This window comes from Xenopus laevis, chromosome 5L (assembly GCF_017654675.1).
Source record: "Xenopus laevis strain J_2021 chromosome 5L, Xenopus_laevis_v10.1, whole genome shotgun sequence".
In the NCBI taxonomy this organism is placed as follows: Eukaryota; Metazoa; Chordata; class Amphibia; order Anura; family Pipidae; genus Xenopus; species Xenopus laevis.
This window is the reverse complement of record NC_054379.1, coordinates 163,914,466-163,937,215: the sequence shown is the minus strand read 5'-3', so window position 1 is coordinate 163,937,215 and position 22,750 is coordinate 163,914,466. Positions and strand designations below refer to the sequence as shown.

Sequence of the window (22,750 nt, the reverse complement as noted above, 5' to 3'; positions counted from 1 at the left end):
ACTGCTGCTTTCTATGCGCCCCCCCGTGTGCTTGGCATTTAGCATGTGGCACAGAATGGGTTATTAGGAGCCGTCTCCCCGGGAGCTTGCAGTCGCTCACTGTAGTACAGTCTGTGTTTCCCTTGACAAGAGGAATTGGCACCTTTAGCGGAGAGACTCGTGTGCCAGAGATAAGAGCGCCAGCTTTCTGTTGGACGTAATGAGGAGGCACGGAGATTAGCACTGATTTTATTCTATCCCAAAGCCTCGCCGAGTGGGGCCCGCGTCCAGCCCCGACTAATCCATTCTTTCAGCACAATCAATGGAGATTAGGATTAGTGCACACACTGGAGTCGGGGGACGCGCGCATGTTGTGCCTGATTACAAGCCGGGGGGCGGCAGAAAGCAATCGCCTGTCACAAGCCTGTAACCAAAGCAGGGAGAATATTCTCTGAAATCTTCTCCTTTCTCAGCATCACACGGGAGTAATTACTGCGCAGCCTATAAGGGATTCTACACAGTAACATAGTAAATGAGGTTGGAAAAAAAGACACACGTCCATTGAGTTCAACCTTAACCTGCCTAACTGCCAGTTGATCCAGAGGAAGGCGAAAAAACCCATCTGAAGCCTCTCCAATTTGCCTCAGAGGGGGATAAAATCCTTCCTGACTCCAAGATGCAATGGGACCAGTCCCTGGATCAACTTGTACTATGAGCTATCTCCCATATCCCTGTATTCCCTCACTTGCTAAACACCATCCAACCCCTTCTTATACCTATCTAATGTATCAGCCTGTACCACTGATTCACTTCCCAGCTCTCCCTGTAACACCCCTTTCCCTCCTCTAATCTCATTGGCTCCCTCCTGTCTGCTGGGAGGAGCTACTGGTGAATAAAGCATCCGACCCTTCCTTGTACCTATCTAATGTATCAGCCTGTACCACTGATTCAGGGAGACAATTCCACATCTTCACAGCTCTCACTGTAACAACCCCCTTCTTATACCTGTCTAATGTATCAGCCTGTACCACTGACAGGCCATTATTTATAATCCATGAATATTTCATACATAACCACAAAATGATCTTGGTCCTTCTTGTTATGGAACTGTCCAATCCTCACGCAATTGGATATTTTAAATCAACTGTGGTTTATGTTCCTGTGCAAGCTTAGCGTTCCAGCCTGACTAGTGATTTTCTATTTTTGATCTCTGAGAGGTCTGATGTAAATACCCAGTGGGTAACAGCTCATATTAGGGTTAATAATCCATTTCCTATTCACTTGGATGGTAAATGCACTGCCGACACCAAACCGTTGTGCTGCTAGGCAGTTACTGGGAACTCTCACTTCCATGTTTTCAACACACAAAGCTCATGTGTGCCAGTGAGCCTACAGTCTACAGGGAGTCTATACAACAAAGTGATGACTATAGAAAGTAGGGATTCACTAAATCCACTATTTTGGATTCAGCCGAACCCCCGAATCCTTTGTGAAGGTTTGGCTGAATACCGAACCGATTCCGAATCCTAATTTGCATATGCAAATCGTGCGCAGCTAAAAAAAAAAAAATACTTCCTTATTTTGTGATAAAAGTCACGTGATTTTAAGGATTCGGAATTCGCTTCGGCCAGGCACAAGGATTCGGCCAAATCCGAATCCTGCTGAAAATGGCCGAATCCTGGCCGAACACCGAATCGAATCCTATATTCAGTGCATCCCTAATGAAAAGACAAACAAAACCAAGGCTGTCAGGCAATTCTGAGAAATGTAGTTCAACAGAAGCTGGAGGCAGTTCTGACTTCACCAGGGAAATACTCTTGTTTTTCCCTTAAAGGATAAGTAAACTTTAAAAATAAGTGAATGTAAAATTTATGAGGGGACTATTCTAAGCACTTTTGCAATCTACATTCATTATTTATTTATTTTTTAATTCCAAGATATTAAGGGATACATGTGCTGTTAATATGAATGAATTTAGTTCCAACAGCGCCACCTGCTGGTCAGTTTCCCACCAGCCTGACCAGCAAGTAGTCAAGGAAGTTGTCAGGAGAAAGAAAGAGGCTGCTCTGATGTTCTTCTGCTTAGGAATAAAATTAGTAAACTTTCTTAAATCTTTCCTAAGCAGAAGAACATCAGAGCAGCCTCCATTCATATTAACAGTACACGTTTCCCTTAATAACTTGGAATAAAAAATAAATCTTGAATGTACATTGCAAAAGTGCTTAGAATAGCCCCCTCATACATTGTTTATTCATTAAAGGTTTCCTTATCCTTAAAACTTTTCTGATCTTGCCATGTCATGTGCTGCCAGTAAGAAACTGACAGCAGGGCACAGATCAGAATCGACACAACTGGTAGGTTCGTGCTGGGGCCGCAGATTCTCCAGTGGGAGGCATGTGAAGGGTTAAACCATCCCTGATTCAGAGGTGTATTTGAGTTCCCTGTGTGTTTGCAGCCCGGGTGCATCCCTGGTATTCGGGACTAAACAGCGCCAGCAGCTCTCAGGACTCACACCTATCTGAGCTAGAGACGTGTAAAAGTGACCTTGCACGACTATTTCTCACAATGAAGGAGCACAATGTTTAGTGTCAGGTGTATCAATCACTGGAGCTGTGCAAAGGCTGCAGCTTCTCACTAGTACAGGCACATCAGACCTGGAGATAATTCACCTGCACAACTCTGATTTTATAGAACCCAGGCAACTCTGCAACAGGAACAGGGCAGCGCTTTCATCCCACTTTGACAACTACAGTAATTTTTTTAAAAATCAGGTTTCACGTCCTTTCAGAAGGAACCGGGCATAAATATCATAGGTACACAAAATATACAAATCCATATTCAGTGCTCACTCCATTCAACAGTACGGTGTATACTGCCCTCTAGTGGAGCTCAAGTGCCACATTGAAAAAAAATGGCTATATATATATATATATATATATATATATATATATATATATATATATATATATATATATATCTATATCTATATATCGTGAATAAAGTACCCCCTCTTGTAAATTATAAGGATATTATAAGTTACCGAGGAGTTTCATGATCATATAAAAGTAGGAGGCCGAAGGTTACGTTATTTATTATAATACACAAGTTTCAGTGAGTCATGTGACAGAAATGACATCAGAACTCACCGTTTATAAGGATATAATTTACAGGATATTCATGGCTCTTGTGTATTTTATATATATATATATATATATATATATATATATATATATATATATATATATATATATATATATATATATATATATATATATATATATATATATATACACATACACACACACACACACTGGAAATCTCAATTTTACATCCCCTGATTTTAAGTTTTCCCTCATTTTACATTGTTGTTTTGTGGTCCCACCTATATATTATGTACAATACATTTCCCTGGACTTTTCATAATTTTTTTCTGGTTCCCTGAAAAGCATAAAAGGGGGGTTCTACTGTATATATATATTTTTTAAACTGATGAACTTCACAGAAGAAATCATTGGTCTGTTCCATACAGTTCCTGACATGGGCAGCTTCCGGCACAAAAGCTTAGGTACCACCATGTCCAGGGGCCACTATCAGAATATGCGGGGCCCCCGTACAACAACGTTTTCTGGGCCCCCCTACAAGTAAAAAAAACAAAACAAAAAAACATCAGTGGCCCCAAGTTAAAAAAAAAAAATTAGTTCCCAAAGGTTTAAAAAAAAAAAAAAAATTGGTGTTGGGCATTGGCTCGGCTCCTTCTTTGGTGCAAATCGTCTACTTTGGCGGTTCAAGGGGGCCCGGCTAATCCAGGAAACACAACAAGCCTGAGCCCCCCTTAACATATAGAAGCCATTAGGCCTGGGACAATTGTCCCCCCAGTGCCCCCCTGATGGCAGCCATGACCATGTCCTATAAAGCAACTGGGGTGTTAAAATTTTAATCTAAACAATATGTAAATTAGGGAGCAGCATCCATCAATTAGAGAAACAGTAGATGGTGTGCAGGGTCTGAATTATAATTCATTAGTGAGAGAAAAAAAGAACTAACCCTTGAAATCGCACCTCCCCATCTCACAATCCAAACACTCAGTGAACCATATTAAAACGTAACCTTTAGTAAATAAATTAAAACAAAATCCAGGAAAAACATAAAAATCAGGTAAAGAACAGGAAGATGGAAAGACTAAAAGTAGGTGGTTGGTGTTTAGAGGCTTCAAAATGGGTCTCAGACCGACCATTGTGTTGGCAGCGGGCGGAACCTTGGAAAAGGGAGTATAAAACCTCAAAACAGAATAAATAATTAACTTGTCACCGTTACCCCTTCAGCCCACAGTTAACCAGCCACCCCGTCACCCGCAATCGACCCCTCCCGGTTGTGCAGACAGAAAGGGGCAAATTAAGCGCCATTTGTGGGTATTAACGTATATCTGCCTGGCTGAACTGCTCGGCTCAAACCATGTAAATGGAGAGTTTAACCCCTATGAGCTCCGTCGATCCCATTCATTAACCCCTTCACCCACAGAGCTCCCCTCCTGGTTCAGCGTGTGAAGAACGACCTCTAAAATAAGTTACGTCTGACGCGCGTTTCGCCTGCAGTGATGAGGCTTTGTCAAAGGCAACTGGGATAATATTTTAAGCACCCCTAGAGTACTGAATTGACCCCCCCCCCATAAAATATATTTCAGAAAACACCAAAAATATAACTTTCATCTAGATTTGTGAAGTACTCAGAGGAGCATGCGCTCAATGTATTATTTGGGTTTAGATTCCCTATAAATAAAAGTCTCCTCTGTATCTGGACAGTTGGGTGACTTGTGTTAGAGAAGAGGGGAAGCGACTTGGGGTTCAGACTCACCGGACTGCCTCCGAGACGCTGTTGGACGTGTGACCAGACAAGGCATCGTGCAGATTCCGGATGAAGAAGTCTCTGTAATCCTCAGGTAGGGCCATGAACGTTCCGCCCATAACAATAAACTCCACCTTGTCCACGTTGTGGCCCAATTGCTTCAGCTGGAAGGAAACACGAAGTGAGGTCACAGCCGGTACCGACATCAGGGGCCAGTTAGTCAGTGGGAGGGGCCCAAGCAGTAGTTTAGAGAAGGCGTTCCTCATATCTGTGGTTACTTTGCCTTTAACAATTCAGTTATACCATGTGACACAAACAAACACCATGTTGGTGCAAGTGGGAGGGGCCTTAACAAGAAGTTTCAGCTTTAGGAATGGAGGGTTTTCTTTTCTTCTAAAGCTGCTGAATGTGGATTATCTGAACTCGCCCAACTCAGAAATTACATTTTATGACTCATTAAAATAAATGACCTAAAGAAGCGAAGGAAAACAAGTGTCGCAGTGTGTCATGCCGCCAATTAACCATCATCAGTTCCGATCATCGGGTTCCTTAAATCTCTCCTATTTCTGTTTATTTACGTCTCTGTCTGATTCTCTGTGCAAATGAATCGGAGCTGAACTGACTAAATGGGATCGTATCTCTTAGTCACTTTCATTCTAACCTTCCTACAAACCTAAACTACTTGTCCCCCGAGTTACAATTAACCAGACCCCCCTCTAGATGATCACATCACCCTTCCACCTGCCCAAAACCAAACTAAACCTATTTACCAACTGATATCGGTATGTCTTTATATGGTCACAGAACAACCCCTCAGTGACTTCTAATATCCTTATCATTTACAGTAGGGGGTACATTATCCCTTATAATACATGAGTGATACTCAGAGTTCCCTGTATAACTCAGCCTGCAGCCTTGTGTCTTTATATGGTCACAGAACAACCCCTCAATGACTTCTAATATCCTTATCATTTACAGTAGGGGGTACATTATCTCTTATAATACATGAGTGATACTCAGAGGTCCCTGTATAACTCAGCCTGCAGCCTTGTGTCTTTATATGGTCACAGAACAACCTCACAGTGACTTCTAATATCCTTATCATTTACAGTAGGGGGTACATTATCCCTTATAAGACATGAGTGATACTCAGAGTTCCCTGTATAACTCAGCCTGCAGCCTTGTGCCTTTATATGGTCACAGAACAACCCCTCAGTGACTTCTAATATCCTTATCATTTACAGTAGGGGGTACATTATCCCTTATAATACATGAGTGATACATAGTAAACAAACACAATGATGTACCTGTTCCACTCGATGTCTGGTCTGTAGATAGGGGTCGTACCGAGCACGGATGGCTCTCATTGATGTTGGCTAAGAAAACAAAGAGACACATATCACATAGTAAAGCAACACTGCATCATGGCAGAAGCCTAAACCTGAAATAATCCTGTTAAACTACTATTCCCAGAACCCTTCCGACTTCATTCAAGCAGTCTGTGAAGCCATAGGGCAGGATTTGCTGTTACTGTTCCTTTAACAAGTTTCTCATCTCTATAGAACAATGACTTGGATTCATTACCTCGTATCCTGTATATGATTGTGTAGAGTATTCAAAATCAGAATCAGGCCCCCCGGGGCAGTACCTGGGGAAGAGAAATGGTGCTGTTAATGGGGAGGTGCCTCTGAGTGGGTGTCTCTGTCCTGAGCCGACTTATACCCCCCCCTCACAGCCGCCCATCAACTGGGTAGGCAGTTACTCCCCAGACACAAGCGCAGGCAGTTACTCATCAGACGCAAGCGCAGGCAGTTACTCATCAGACGCAAGCGCAGGCAGTTACTCATCAGACACAAGCGCAGGCAGTTACTCCCCAGATACAAGCGCAGGCAGTTACTCACACGCAGATGTTGCCAGTGAAATTAATGTGGGGGCATCTGTGGGGTTTACACATAACAGCGACCACAGCGATCTGGAAGGGAGCAAAAGATAACGTTAGCAACTCATGTTCAAAACACATTTATCTAGAGAAGGTTGGGAGGCCCGTGTTTAAATTCTGTGGCACCCACTTTGGGTAGTTCCCTTTCTCTCCCTGTGTCTCAGACTATATGGCACAGACTGTAAGCTCTTTGGGGCAGAGGCATGTTTGTGTACACAGCTGAATACAAGTAGCCCTATTTGTCTCCTGGATAATACTGCCCTCTGGTGGGCATCAGGTCATGCTGAGCATTTACAGACACCCACACACCTAAAGATTTGCTTATTTGGGGAGGTCGCAATAGAACTAGATTTTTCCCCATTAAAATGAGTGACATTAGGCTGATTCAATCATGTGGCCCTTGAGGACCACGACTATTCCTGACAGATATCTGGGCATTACTGGACCACTGGCAGTCACATACTCAGTCTGCATGAGTGGGGAACCCCAAGAAAACCTTTTCCCCACCGACTATAAAGGACAGCACTGCCCCAATATATCCGGGACCCTCAGGGTTATACTGTATGGAGCATATGGACAGCGGCAGCTGAAAGCAATGGCAGGGCCCCCCTGATCACTTCAAAGCACAATATGAGATGTGGGGGTACAGTAATATATCCAGGAAACAATTAAAGAGCCAATACCTTTTGTGATGCAGCAAACGGGATGATCCCAAGTTTATTCCAGGGGTTCAACTCAATGATCATGTGCAACGTGGAATAAAGTTGGATCCCCCGGTTTGCTGCATCACAAATGGTACTGGCTCTTCATCGTTCCCCTCTCATCACTAAGGGTCACACTTACCCCGCTGGCAGTTCTGATTGGCTTTGCTTTTAACTTGGGCACCAGTATTTTCCGGTACTGAGGGGGGACGGCGGCGATAATATCCACCAGGCGAGGCTGCGCAGAGAGGCCGTACTTGGCTGAAGTTTTTGTTTTTAACCTGCAAAAAGAGAAAGTCGTGGGAGTTGGCGCAGGGAGGAGGGCTCGGCCAATTATCTCTGTCGTGCCCAGAGCCGCACATCTGGGACTCGTATCCTCCGGGATAAACAAGGAAACCGCTGAGCTGGCGCTCAAATCCAATTACTCAGCAGCAGCTCCCCCACTGTCCCTCATCAAACACACGGGGCTTGAACATATGTACAAAATATTCCCACTCACTCCAGCTGTTCCCCAAGCACCGGCAATTACACATCATTGGCTCACACGCTCTATAGTTTATAAAGAGGTTGTTCTCCTTTAAATTAACTGTTAGTATGATGTAGAGAGTGATACTCAGACAATTCTTAATTGGTTTTCATTTTTTATTATTTGTAGTTTTTGAGTTATTTTGTTTTTTATTCAGCAGTTCTCCAGTTTGTAATTTCAGCAGTCTGGTTGCTAGGGTCCAAATTCCCCTAGCAACCATGCACTGATTTGAATAAGAGACTGGAATATGAATAGGAGAGGCCTGAATAGAAAGAGGAGTAATAAAAAGTAATAATAACAATACATTTGTAGTCTTACAGAGCATTTGTTTTTTAGATGGGGTCACTGATCCCCAGATTTGAAAGGTGGAAAGAGTTATAATAAGAAGGCAAATAATTCAAAAACTATAAAAAAATAAATAATGAAGACCAATTGAAAAGTTTCTTTCAATTGGCCATTTAGTAATATACTAGATGATAACATCAAGGTGAAGCACCCCAAGTTATACAAATGAATGAAGACTAAGTTTGCTCATAGTCTGTACAGAGAGATCCCATAAAACTATGGCAGCATAGGTATTCCCCTGTACTAAGCACAATTCAGCAGGAACAGTCCCCTAAATTTGCTCATAGTCTGTACAGAGAGATCCCATAAAACTATGGCAGCATAGGTATTCCCTGTACTAAGCACAATTCAGCAGGAACAGCCCCTAAGTTTGCTCATAGTCTGTACAGAGAAATTCCATAAAATTATGGCAGCATAGGTATTCCCCTGTACTAAGCACAATTCAGCAGGAACAGTCCCTAAGTTTGCTCATAGTCTGTACAGAGAGATCCCATAAAACTATGACAGCATAGGTATTCCCTGTACTAAGCACAATTCAGCAGGAACAGTCTCCTAAGTTTACTCATAGTCTGTACAGAGAGATCCCATAAAACTATGGCAGCATAGGTATTCCCTGTACTAAGCACAATTCAGCAGGAACAGTCCCTAAGTTTGCTCATAGTCTGTACAGAGAGATCCCATAAAACTATGGCAACATAGGTATTCCCTGTACTAAGCACAATTCAGCAGGAACAGTCCCTAAGTTTACTCATAGTCTGTACAGAGAGATCCCATAAAACTATGACAGCATAAGTATTCCCTGTACTAAGCACAATTCAGCAGGAACAGTCCCCTAAGTTTGCTTTGTGTGAATATATAATTCAGTGTGTGGGAACTGTTCTTGTTGGACTCAACCATTGGGAAGTTGGCTCCAAATATAAATTCCCCCTGTTACTAGGTGCATGTAAGAGGCATTAATACTCACGGGTGCCTCTACTCTCTTTCAGTCATGTGATTGTGACTCATTTTATTTTAGACTCAGTAGTCTGACCTGTTGTCAGTCTGATATTAACCAATGAGCAGCCAATGATCTGTGGCCTAAAAAAAATCTAGGTCGCAGCCTTTATCCACCTCCCGTTTATGTTGCACCTCAGTGACCTCACAGCACCTACTTGTTCAGATTGACGTCCTTCCCCTGCTCATGAGCCTCCACCAGCTGCTTAATGACATCAGCCACCGTCATCATCATCAGCTCGGCCTGACTCATGTTCCCTGGGGAGGAAGGAAGGAACCATTCAGCTGGGGGTGTCTGCGGTTGGACTTAACTGAAGTAGGAAGGGGGGGGTCTGAGGGGAAACATCTTCTGTGGGGAGTGGGAATATATTTATAATATATTTAGTGAAGTTGCAATGGGCAAGTAAAATCAGTCACCTGGGCAAATGGTGAGGAAAGTTACAGCCAATGAGAATTGGAGGGAGGAGGAGCCAATGGAAAGTTATTATAGGGCAGGGGGTGGGGCAATTAAACTGGTGATTTCTGAGGCAGAGACACAGAACTTCCAGTGAATAGATTTATACTGAATGTTTCCATTTGGGGAGAATTCTAAACCATAGGTTTTCACAGACGGCCCCTTTAATTAAGGCGTGTCTGTAATTCAGCTGCTGATTGGCCAGGCAGGAGTGAACTGAAGGTGTGACGAGGGAATCACGTGCTGCCTGGAGGAGATAGAGGAGCAAAACAGCAGCGCCGCCTAGTGATAAAAAGCCGTTCAGATGAGTTGCAATAACAAAGCGCGGCACCGCCTAGCGGCAGGAAAGCGAATTGCAGAATTAACTACGTGGAAAGGCGGTGGCGGTAACCAGGACTAATATCCGGATAACAGACACTTGTCTGGTCAGGAGAGAAGGCGCGTCCCACCCTCAGTAATGACACACTACGTGCAGCGCCCACTCACCCCTCATCCCTCTGTCCGGCTTCATGTTGCCCGATGTTCCGCTAGCGGCTCCCACTGACAGGAGGAACACGAGAGCTCCAGAGCGCGCAGAGATGACGTCAAGGGCACGTCGCTACTACGTCGCCAGGCGGGGACGGAAAACCGAAGGGACCAAAAGACCTAACTGCGGGGACACGTTGAAGAAACAAAGAAAAAAGATGCCGGTGGAGGAGCGGGACACACAGGGATGTAAGGAGATCCGTTTGAGTTTGAAGTGTAATGGGAATAACAGGATTAAATCACGTGGTGTGTGTGTAACGGGCGTGGCCAGTAGATGGCAGCAAAGAGACACGAGATTCTATTTCAGCGGTGTAACTGCGCATGTGCGGGGGAGTGACGTCGTGTCGGAGTCATTGGTTATAAACTGACTGCTAAGCAGATTCATGTGGCTACAATTCAACAATTGAGGCGGCCCTCCAGTTTGCTGGGCTCGGCTATTTATAATAGAAATCAGGGAAATCAAACCTCCCGACATTTTGCAAAAAGAAAGGGACAAGAAGATTTTCACCACGCCTATTTTGTGGCCACACCCCCTAATTACCATTTTCAGGTTACACAATTTGGCAGGTTATAAAAGTTTCAACACATTTCTGTGTTTTTTTCAGTTATTATAGTTCTGCTAATGAAGGTGAGTTGCTCTTTAAGATGCAAGTCACAGTTTCCCCAAGAGACCTGCTTATCTTAAATTGTTACACTTGTTTCTTTGCTTGTCTTAAATTGTTACAAATGTATCTAAGTGCAGCTGCCACGTATTCTGGGCTCTCTGCCAAAAGCCAATTATGTTTTAGAGACTTTATATCTTTTTCTGGCTGTTTAAAAGAGACAAAGCGAGATCAAAGAAAAAGTTGGGACATTTCAGTAACAATCCGGGACTGCGGGTTGAGCTGTCAAGATCGGGACTGTCCTGTAAAAAAACATAACAGTTGGGAGGTGTGTCCATGTGTCTCTCACTCCCCCCCCAGCTACCTGTGTCTGGGGCCTTGGCCAAAGTGTTCAGTGGCCCCGGGGCTGGTAGCCACCTGATGGTTTTTGCTTGCAGGCTCCTCACAGCTCTGGTAAAGGGCTTGTTCACCTTTAAATTAACTGTTAGTATAATGTAGAGAGTGATATTCTGAGATAATTTGCTATTGGTTTTTAATATTTTATTATTTGTGGGTTTTAGCTTTTTATTCAGCAGCAATTTTACCAATCTGGTTGCTATGGTCCAAATTCCCCTAGCAACCATGCATTGATTTGAATAAGAGACTGGAATATGAATAGGAGAGGCCTGAATAGAAAGATGAGTAATAAAAAGCAGCAATAACAATACATTTGTAGCCTTACAGAGCATTTGTTTTTAGCTGGGGTCAGTGACCCCCATTTGAAAGCTGAAAGAGTCAGAAGAAGAAGGCAAATAACTCAGAAACTATAAAAAAAAAAAAACAAAATAAGAAAGACCCATTGGAAAGTTGATTAGAATTAGGAATCCCTCTAATTAAGCAAAAAGTGGGCGGGGCTTCACTGGAGAACAGGAGGGAGACTGCTAAACTGGTGGAACTGACTGAATTTCTGCAGTTTGAAAAGTCAGTAACAATCAGTGAGTCGGGACAGAAGGTGCAGATGCCACGGGGCATTAGCCAATAATGTGCAAGAGTTGCTTGTGTGTCTGTTGTGAGTGTTAAACACTGGGGAGGCTCGCGACACGACATTAGGAGCAGAGACTACTGGGCACAGACCATGGTTGCCAGGTTGGCGGGTTTCCAGCCAAATTGGGCTACTAATTTAAAGCCCAGTCTGGTTTTGAAAGTACAAAGTAGCCAAGGTACATATTTGGGCTACTTTTTGGGCCTTTGGCTGGTTTGTACTTTGTAAAACAAGCTCAAGTTTTTTCATGCCCTAATGTGCCAAGCCTGCGCCTCCCAATGCATGTTGGGCAATGTAGTTTTTATTTAACAATTTGTCAACTGCCAAGTTGAATGTAAGACTAAAATTCCCACAATGCAACGAGGACTGACTTGTGTAGATGTCAGGATTTGGGAGTTACCAGATTTCGGGCTCTGTACCCCAGTCTCCAGTCACGCTAGAGAATTTTTCGGTGACTTTACTCAATTTCAGGCAGTTTTGGGGCAAAAATCTGCTGACCACCAAAATGCCTAGAGGTTGACCTGTTTTACCAATATTTATTGAAATTGTATATGAATTAGGGTCTTATGAGGGGGGGCTCTGTAGTTACGCACCGGGTAAATCTTTGCTTCGTGGAAAAATTTGCAAAATAGTGAAAATTTGAAATAGGTGTATTTTCACATATATTAATTTATTTTTAGACTTTTTTTTATTGCACATATTGGGCTATTTTTGGGCTACGTTTGAAGTGCCTCTTGGCTAGTTTTGGGCTGGTTTTGTAGCCGACTTTGGCTGGTTTTGAAAATTAGACCTGGCAAACCTGGCACAGACATAATTGGGCAGTTAGTGGGGAGTAAAACACTTGTGCCCCGTGTTGCTAAATGAACCCTAAGGTTCCACATTGTACAGGCGACGAGAGCACCAACGTCTGATCATTTACCCGACACTTCAATCAATTAATTAATTAATCAATCAGACCTGACGCATCGGATTATTGGATCCACTCAGGACTTTATCCCGTCTCCAGGGGATGTGACAGAGATTAATGGGGGGGAGGGGAGGAGTAAGACATTTTCACTGTGACTTTCCGCAGGTGATTGATGGACATCAGGAGTCTCAGTGGGAGAGAAGCCCATTCGGCTGCTCTGTGGGACTTACCTGGGGCATATTTTATTTCCACAGACTCCCAGCCATGGCTCTTTGTGTATTTGAATATTGGAGGCATTCTGGGAGTTGTAGTTCTGTGACACTGTGTCTTGTTATCCTTGCGCTGCCCTCGTTATCTGACTGGAACAACTTTATGCAGCAGAGTTTTCTGTCACTATTAAATTTAATCCTATAACCAGACGCGGGCACCAAACAACTCTGTTTCCTTTATCCAGAGATAAGTTTAGGGGGTCCAGGGATTCACACATAGTGGGGCATCTCAGGGCAGCAGTTTGTAGGTAGGAGAAGTAGGGTGTGTATAGTGTTAGCAGAGCAAGATGCCAAGAGTAAAGTAAGATGGGCACAGTAGGGAAAATGGAGACAGGAGAAGATGGAGTCAGTAGGGCAGTGGTTCCAAAACTGGGACTGAAGGTCAGGGTGAGCTTTCAATATCTGTACTAATTTATTGAGCTAAGGGGGGTTCTGACCAAAGGTTGGACCTTCAAGGGGGTCCTTGAACGGAAATAGTTTGACAGCCACAGTAGTTGGGCAGGATGGAGACAGTAACATAGTAAGTTCAAGTTCAACCTTTTTACTTTTTTTTAACCTGCCTAACTGCCAGTTGATCCAGAGGAAGGCAAAAAACCCATTTGAAGCCTCTCCAATTTGCCTCAGAGGGGAAAAATTCCTTCCTGACTCCAAAATGGCAATGGGACCAGTCCCTGGATCAACTTGTACTATGAGCTATCTTCCATATCCCTGTATTCCCTCACTTGCTAAACACCATCCAACCCCTTCTTATACCTATCTAATGTATCAGCCTGTACCACTGATTCAGGGAGACAATTCCACATCTTCACAGCTCTCACTGTAACAAACCCCTTCCCAATATTTAGCTGGAACCTCTTTTCTTCTAATCGGAATGGGTGACCTTGTGTCAGCTGGAAAGACCTACTGGTAAATAAATCATTAGAGAGATTATTATATGATCCCCTTATATATTTATACATAGTCATCATATCTCCCCTTAAGCGCCTCTTCTCCAGTGTGAACATCCCCAATTTGGCCAGTCTTTCCTCATAGCTAAGATTTTCCCTTTACCAGCTTAGTTGCCCTTCTCTGTCCCCTCTCTAATACAATAATGTCCTGTTTGAGTGATGGAGACCAAAACTGTACGGCATATTCTAGATGGGGCCTTACAAGTGCTCTATACAGTGGGACCCCCTCCTCCCGTGACTCTCTGCCCCATTTAATACAAGTCAAGACCTTATTTGCCCTTGATGCTGCTGACTGGCATTGCTTGCTACAGACAAGTTTATTATCTACAAGGACTCCAAGCTCCGTCTCCATTATGGATTTGCCTAGTGCAGTCCCATTAAGGGTATAAGTGGATATTGTTACATCCCAGGTGCATGACTTTACATTTATCAACATTGAATCTCATTTGCCACTTAGCTGCCCAGATTGCCAGTTTGTCAAGATCCTGTTGCAAGTGCCACATCCTGGATGGAATTAATTGGGCTGATAATTTTGTGTCATCTGCAAACACTGATACATTACTTACAATACCCTCCCCTAAGTCATTAATGAACAAGTTAAATAAAAGTGGACCCAATACTGAGCCCTGAGGGACCCCACTAAGAACCTTACTCCAAGTAGAGAATGTCCCATTAACAACCACCCTCTGTACCCGATCCTGTAGCCAGTTTCCTATCCATGTGCAAACGACTTCATTAAGCCCAACAGACCTTAGTTTAGAAAGCAGTCATTTGTGGGGCACAGTATCAAATGCTTTGGCAAAATCCAAATAGATCACATCTACTGCCCCCCCCCCCCACTGTCCAGAATCTTACTTACCACATCATCAAAAGCAATCAAATTAGTCTGACATGACCTATCCGTCATAAAGCCATGCTGATTGTTGCTCATAATGACATTCACTAGGACAAAATTTTGAATGTGATCCCTTAACAAGCCTTCAAATAATTTGCCCACCACAGATGTCAAATTTACTGGCCTATAATTATCAGGCTGAGATCGTAATCCCTTTTTAAATATTGGAAAGACATTAGCTTTTCTCTAATCCATAGGTAACATACCAGATGAAAGCGAATCTGAGAAAATCAGAAATAGGGGCTGGTCTAAAACTGAACTAAGCTCTCTTAGAACCCGGGGGTGTATGCCATCTGGCCCTGGAGCCTTGTTTACATTAATTTTTATTAAAGCTTTATGGATCATTTCCTGAGTCAGCCACTGACTAGATTGAGCTAAGCCATCAGAGCAGCTATGAAGTGAGCCTGGGAACTCACACTCCTCTATTGCATACACGGAAGAAATACTGATTTAGCACATTTGCCTTTTCTGTATTTGTTACAACCATACTGGTACCATTATTTAATGGAGCAACACTCTCAACCTGCATGTTTTTACTATAAATATATTTAAAAAACTTCTTGGGGTTAGTCTTATCCTCCACCGCAATGCACTCTTCATTTCCTTTCTTTGCTTTCCGGATTGCTGATTTACAGCATTTATTACAGTGTTTATATTCATTAAATGCAGCTTCTGTCCCAACAATAATTATTAAATGCCTTTCTCTTCTTTCCTATTAACTTCTTTACTTCTATATTAAGCCACAAAGTTTGATTCTTAGAACTTCTACATTTACTCCTTAAGGGAATAAATTGAGAACAGTAATGATTTAATAACATTTTAAATGACAACAATTTCTGTTCTGTGTTTTTAGCTGAAAACTTAATGCCCCAATCAATACTCTGAAGGGCAGCCTTCAAGACACTAAAATTAGCTTTTCTGAAATTCATGGTTTTTGTTGCCCCAGTGTATATTTGTTTTTTGCACCAGACATTAAATGATATAACATTATGGTCTCTATTACCCAGGGGCTCAATGACTTGCACATTTGCTATAAGTTCTGGGTCATTTGAGATCACTAAATCCAGAATAGCATTTTTCCTGGTTGGCTCAACAACCTGTGCCATAAAATTGGGCAAAATGGAAACGATGGAGATGGCAGGGAAAAATGGAGACAGTAGGACAAAATGGAGAGAGTAAGACAAGATGGAGACAGTAGGGCAAAATGGAGACTGTAGGACAAAATGGAGAGAGTAAGACAAGATGGAGATTGTAAGACAAGATGGAGACAGTAGGACAAGATGGAGACAGTATAACAAGATTGAGATGCTAAGGCAATATGAAGACGGTAGGGCAAGATGGAGACAGTAGGTAGAGACCCCAGAACTGAGAGTGAGTGCAGTGAAGGACATCATTTAGCTCCTCATTAGCTGTTGAAGGAGGTCCTGCAGGGGCTTGGGGCAGTTGAGGGCTGTATGTCTGGTGCTTTCATCTCCTTTTTGACCCCACTTTCTTCACCTATGAACCTCTGACCTCTCTTTCTTCATCATTCTTTCAAAGGAAGAGGAAGGTTTTAGGTACAAAGTCAGGCTGAGTTGGTTTAGAGCCCTTCGGTGGGATCTACTGACTTTGTATAAATAAACATACAATAGGAAGCCTTACCTTAACTCTTCCAGGGGGCACCATGGCTTCCTTTGAGAATTTAGTTCTGGGATTCTCTACCAGTTGCTTTTTTCAAAATTTTATTGGATATCTGTAACCTTGTTATGAGCTAAGGGGGCCCAGTCTGAAGGCCAGTTAGGGGGAGATTTGGGGTGAGTGCTTATTTGTACCCTGGGTACCCCTGGAACTATAGTAGGGTGACTGTTACCCCAATGTTTCTATATATCTGTAACCTTGTTATGAGCTAAGGGGGCCCAGTCTGAAGGACAGTTAGGGGGAGATTTGGGGTGAGTGCTTATTTGTACCCTGGGTACCCCTGGAACTATAGCAGGGTGACTGTTACCCCAATGTTTCTATATATCTGTAACCTTGTTATGAGCTAAGGGGGCCCAGTCTGAAGGACAGTTAGGGGGAGATTTGGGGTGAGTGCTTATTTGTACCCTGGGTACCCCTGGAAGTATTGCAGGGTGACTGTTACCCCAATGTTTCTATATAGCTGTTCTATTATTATTAGACACTGTGCCATCCCCATTGTAAAAAAAGGGAAAGTGCGGGGATAAGGTTGATAATAGGGAGCAGGTTGGAGGCAGAGTGATAAGAAGGTCGATATATAAAGGAACTTGTGTTTCCTCCCCATTAGCCCCAGGGTAGTTGCACGTCGGGGATGTCAGGCCTGAGTTTCAGATCACTATGTGGAATGTCAGTTCTTTATCTGGGATGTCAGAGCTGTGACAGAGTGACTAACGTGTGACATATTAATGTGTGTCTTGCCCCGGGGTCACTGAATCAAATACAAACAAACACTGGCAGCCTGTCAGTCTGGAGCCACCGTCCTTCAGTCCATCTCCCAGTGAAGGACAGGGAATATGGAGGCAGGGGACACCCTACTGACAGGTGTATCACATACTCATGAGGATTCAATGAATGGCACGAGTTATAGGGGTGCCCACCCACGTACATATCTCTTTCATAGATGAACCAAGTGGTGCTTTTTCTTTCAGGGACACAAGTTTTAAGTATTGGGGTGACTTGCACCTCTGAATTCCCCTTCTACTTACTGTATGTGAGGAAAGAACTCAAGATCAGTTCTAGAGCCAGTGGATGGATGCGGTCAGTGGAGTAACTATAGAGGAAGCAGACCCCTCACTCACCCCAAATCCCCCCTAACTGGCCTTCAGGGTGAGCTCATAACAAGGTTACAGATATATAGAAACATTGGGGTAACAATCACTCTGGTATAGTTCCAGGGGTACCCAGTGCACAAATAAACACTCACCCCAAATCTCCCCCTAACTGGCCTTCAGACTGGGCCCCCTTAGCTCATAACAAGGTTACAGATATATAGAAACATTGGGGTAACAGTCACCCTGCTATAGTTCCAAGGGTACCCAGGGCACAAATAAGCACTCACCCCAAATCTCCCCCTAACTGGCCTTCAGACTGGGCCCCCTTAGCTCATAACAAGGTTACAGATATATAGAAACATTGGGGTAACAGTCACCCTGCTATAGTTCCAGGGGTACCCAGGGTACAAATAATCACTCACCCCAAATCTCCCCCTAACTGACCTTCAGACTGGGCCCCCTTAGCTCATAACAAGGTTACAGATATATAGAAACATTGGGGTAACAGTCACCCTGCTATAATTCCAGGTGTACCCAGGACACAAATAAGCACTCACCCCAAATCTCCCCATAACTGACCTTCAGGCTGGGCCCCCTTAGCTCATAACAAGGTTACAGATATATAGAAACATTGGGGTAACAGTCACCCTGCTATAGTTCCAGGGGTACCCAGGGCACAAATAAACATTCACCCCAAATTTCCCCCTAACTGGCCTTCAGACTGGGCCCCCTTGGCTCATAACAAGGTTACAGATATATAGAAACATTCGGGTAACAGTCACCCTGCTATAGTTCCAGGGGTACCCAGGGCACAAATAAACACTCACCCCAAATCTCCCCCTAATTGGCCTTCAGACTGGGCCCCCTTGGCTCATAACAATGTTACAGATATATAGAAACATTGGGGTAACAGTCACCCTGCTATAGTTCCAGGGGTACCCAGGGTACAAATAAACACTCACCCCAAATCTCCCCCTAACTCCCCCATAGCAGCTCTCTTGCCTGTCGCAGGTGAGCAGAAACACTGGGTGGAGAGTGGGCAGAGTGAGGGTGGGAGTGGGCAGAGTCGGGGCAAAACGTGGGCGGGAAGTGGGAGGGAGGATGGGGGTCGGAGTTCGCTGGGTCCAGGGTTGCCACCTTTTAGTTCTGGCCCTACCTGCTGAAAATGTACAGGGTGGGGGCGGGCCAGAGAGGGGCGGGGTTTCAGGGGCGGAGTTGTGACGTTTTGGACGCAGGGTCACTAAGTTTCGATACTGGTTTGGTCAGGAAGGGACTGCAGCGATTGGATTAGGTGAGTAGAGGATCTGAGAGGGGCGGATCTGAGGCGGGCCAGGGGGCAGAACAATAGGGATTAGAAATTAAACAGGCTAATACATTGACTGTGAATTAGAAATACCAGCCAGGTGGCAACCCTAGCTGGGCCCCTCTGAAGATTTTTTTATAGGGGTTCCGGTGCACTTAAGTTACACTACTGGGAGGAATGTTCCGGCAGGTAACGTTGGCTTGTGTATGGTTACATTGAGTTGGTCTTACAATCTCACACCTGGATACAAGCCATAATAAACACTGACACCCCGTATTTACCCCCCCCCCAGCTGCTGGCACCTAATCTGTATTTGGTAGTGGAGACAGGGAACTCACAATATAAATATTTTTATTAGAAAAGAAGCAAATAAAAGAAATCTCATGATATATAAACATATCAGCACACACTGCTATAGACTGAATGCCAAACTGTGGCCCTGAGAGACAAATTCTGCCCAATTTTATGGAACAAGCACAATTCCACTACATGTTGGCAAACTCAAATCTCTCAGCATGCTCAGCCAGATGGTGTGACTTGTCCTGTAGTTCTTCCGGATACACAGTCAGGTACCGGCTACTGATTCAGCCTCAACAGGTGGTCGGCCCATGTCTGGTGCCAAAACAATCACCTTAGTAACCTGTCAGAACCTACAGATACTGATTGGACTGGCCTGAAAATCTAGTTGCACTAAAGCTATATAAATACATGTTAATAATAATAACTGTCCCCCATGTGACCCAAACACAAGGATATTTGTTCTGGTGCCGTCACTTCAATACAGCACTTTGTGTCCCATCTGCACCCACACCCTTCATTTGGGCACAGAAATCAAATTCCAGTGGATCTAAGCTAAAACCCCCTGACCTTTGCCCAAGAGACTCTCACCCTGGGCTGGAATCACTGTTAATGGATTAATTCCAGGAAAACAATAACTGATTTGCAGCCGGCTGATTTTGGCTCATTCCTGGTGTCATATAAAGTGTTGATCTCAGGTTAAAGGACCAGTAAAAGGACCCAGTGCATTTCTATTGGCTCTGGCGGGTCGACCATTTCTATTTGTAATTGAAATAAACCATCCCTGGGAATAATGTGCTTGGGACAGACAGCCCTACTGAATGAAAGGAGAGGTATTAATAAGGAAATATGTCTCACAAGTACCAGGCAGGGCTCTACCATGATGATATTGAATCATCCTTCCGAGTCCTACCCGAAGGCATGGGCTCCGTTGCCCAAGTGTCCCAGGCTACCGCCCGTGAACAGCTTGAACGAATGGGTCCCCCTTCGCCGAAGCTAGGGAGGGCCCACCATCCCCGCCCCCGAAGGGGTTTGGGGTCGTTTGGACTCCCCTCACCAAAGCTAGGGGAGTCCCGTCTTGCCCCAACCAAACCAATTTTACCTGGGGAGGCCAGCTGTTCCTGCCAGTTATGCAGATGGAGTTCAATAATAAAAGCAAATCTTTATATAAGGAGAGAATATGCACAGCAGTGATTCCTGGTGCATTATGGGAAAGCAGATTGGATCAGAACACACAGAGCAGCATTGTGGCCCCTATTGTGTCTCTGCCTGATGGTCTCTCCCATGGTCTCACCTTAAGGCACAGTGACATCATGTGAACATCCAGGGTGGAACAAACCATGTACTGGGGGGGGAAGAAATCCAGAGGGGTGATGGGCATGAAGAAGTCAGAACACAGTAGGAAAATGGATTTGGGGCGTATTAATCCTCTGAGCTTTCTGCCATCGGTGTTGTAAACACAACTCTACTCCTCATCTGATCCGTGATTGGACGATGGCACCTGCCATGGTTGGCTCTCAAATGGCGGCACTGCTGCAAAGTCACATATCAAATGAAAAGCATTAGAGGTTCAATCCTAATCCCCAATCCTTTTTTATTCTCAACACTATTTCTTAAGAATGAAAGGCCTTGCTCTGAACAGGGACCCAGCATGAGACATAATGTGACTCCATATAACCCAGAGCCTCCGTTTAACCCAGCTCCTCTGTATAACCCAGCTCCTCTGTATAACCCAGCCTGTATAACCCAGCTCCTCTGTATAACCCAGCTCCTCTGTATAACCCAGCCTGTATAACCCAGCTCCTCTGTATAACCCAGCTCCTCTGTATAACCCAGCCTGTATAACCCAGAGTCTTTGTATAACCCAGCTCCTCTGTATAACCCAAAGTCCTTGTATAAGACAGCTCGTCTGTATAACCCAGCTCCTCTGTATAACCCAAAACCTTCGTATAACCCAGCTCCTCTGTATAATCCAGCTCCTCTGTATAACCCAGAGCCTTCATATAACCCAGCTCCTCTGTATAACCCATTCTGACACTGTATACAAATAAGTAGGAAATTCCATTTTCCCAAAATACATTTCCTATGTGTATTACATTAGTACACCTGTTTCACCTATCACTGTGGATTAGCCCCAAGTGCAGTGCCCTGTATTTCCAGCTGCTACTGACCAGGCATTAAAGGACAACTAACCCCACAATAGGAAAAGCCCCTACCTACTACGCTAGATAGTCCCTGCTTCCCCCCGCAAAGTTCATTACCCCTGAAAGTGTCAACAGAGTAAGCGCAGTGGAGCTCATGGGCGCCAGAAGATGGAGCCAATGAGCTCTGCTGCTCTTACTCTGCACTGACACGTGAGGAATGTATTCGGGACACTTTCAGGGGTATTGAATTATGTGGGGGTAAGCAGGGACTATCTAGGGTAGTAGGTAGGAGCATTTCTTATTGGCGGGTTCAGTTCTCCTTTAAAGTCCAGGGTTCACTTTTCATGTACTTTTTTAGAGGGTGTGTAAAGGAATGTCACATTTTCACCCAAATTAATCCAAATGTAACTTGTGCAAAATTGAGCAAAATCCATGTGCCTGCATTCAACCATTGTAACGATCATAAAGTGAGCCTGGCTAGCCCAATGCAAAGTGAGTCTGCCTAGTACAATGCTGTGTGACACTGGAATAGTGAGAGGGAATGCACACAGAGCCTGCAGTAAGGCTCAGCATATTGAGGGGACATTGGGAGAGGGATTACTGGGTAACATAGAATTAAGCTGGCCATGGACACAAAGATAATAGTTGTACAAAAAGGAAGTTCATACGATTTTCAGACAGTGTGTGGATCATCCTGACATTTTCGTGCCTTGTTGATCGGTTGTTCAGTCAGTCGGACAGGTTAGAAGAGTCCTGCCAGCCAATAATAATATCTCTGCATGTATTGCCTGTCTGATGATATCAATGTGTGACGGTCACTACTATTATTATACGATTGTCTGTCAATTCATGGCCAGAACATCGTCTGATTTGTTCTTTTTATTACTTTATTTCATCTGAATGGTCAGTGGTAGGTCAGGAGATTGCACCGCATGATCATTCATGGGGCATAGAATTAAATCTGCATGTCTATGGCCAGGTTAATGGGAACAATCTCAAAAATGATATAAATTTGATATAAGCTTCAGCATACTGACTGCATGAAGAGGGAATGAAGAGAAACAGATGCTGAGAGAGGAATAAAGATAAACTTGATTATTTCAGAAATAATGCAGAATTATTTAATTGATTGTATATACAAAGTTTCTTATTTCAATATGCTGAAGCTTATATTTCATTTCCGTGATAGTTCCCCTTTAAAGGGGAAGGAAACCTAGTCGGCGCAAACCCCCCCCCACCCATTTGTTGCCCACCCTTCTTCCTCCCCCCTGGCCTACCCGTCCCGCTGGGCAAATG

At 44.0% G+C, this 22,750-nt stretch overlaps 2 protein-coding genes across 4 annotated transcripts in view; both read right to left on the bottom strand.

The window, feature by feature from the left end:
* The window catches only part of elp3.L (elongator acetyltransferase complex subunit 3 L homeolog), a gene marked incomplete at its 5' end in the record, with an annotated part of 64,198 nt that extends 53,798 nt beyond the window's left edge, over nt 1–10,400 (bottom strand). Inside the window, 7 exon segments of the mRNA NM_001095505.1 lie at nt 4,831–4,985; nt 6,129–6,197; nt 6,406–6,469; nt 6,723–6,793; nt 7,604–7,742; nt 9,484–9,583; nt 10,266–10,400. Of these exon segments, the coding sequence (NP_001088974.1) occupies nt 4,831–4,985; nt 6,129–6,197; nt 6,406–6,469; nt 6,723–6,793; nt 7,604–7,742; nt 9,484–9,583; nt 10,266–10,290 (623 nt within the window).
* An 8,947-nt stretch (nt 10,401–19,347) lies between these two features.
* The window catches only part of fbxo16.L (F-box protein 16 L homeolog), a 41,820-nt gene continuing 38,417 nt past the window's right edge, over nt 19,348–22,750 (bottom strand). For all 3 annotated transcript variants that reach the window (XM_018264110.2, XM_041563605.1, XM_041563607.1), the window contains one exon: nt 19,348–20,843. In XM_018264110.2, coding sequence (XP_018119599.1) covers nt 20,776–20,843 — 68 coding nt within the window. In that variant the 3' untranslated portion in view covers nt 19,348–20,775. The remainder of the gene's footprint in view (nt 20,844–22,750) is intronic.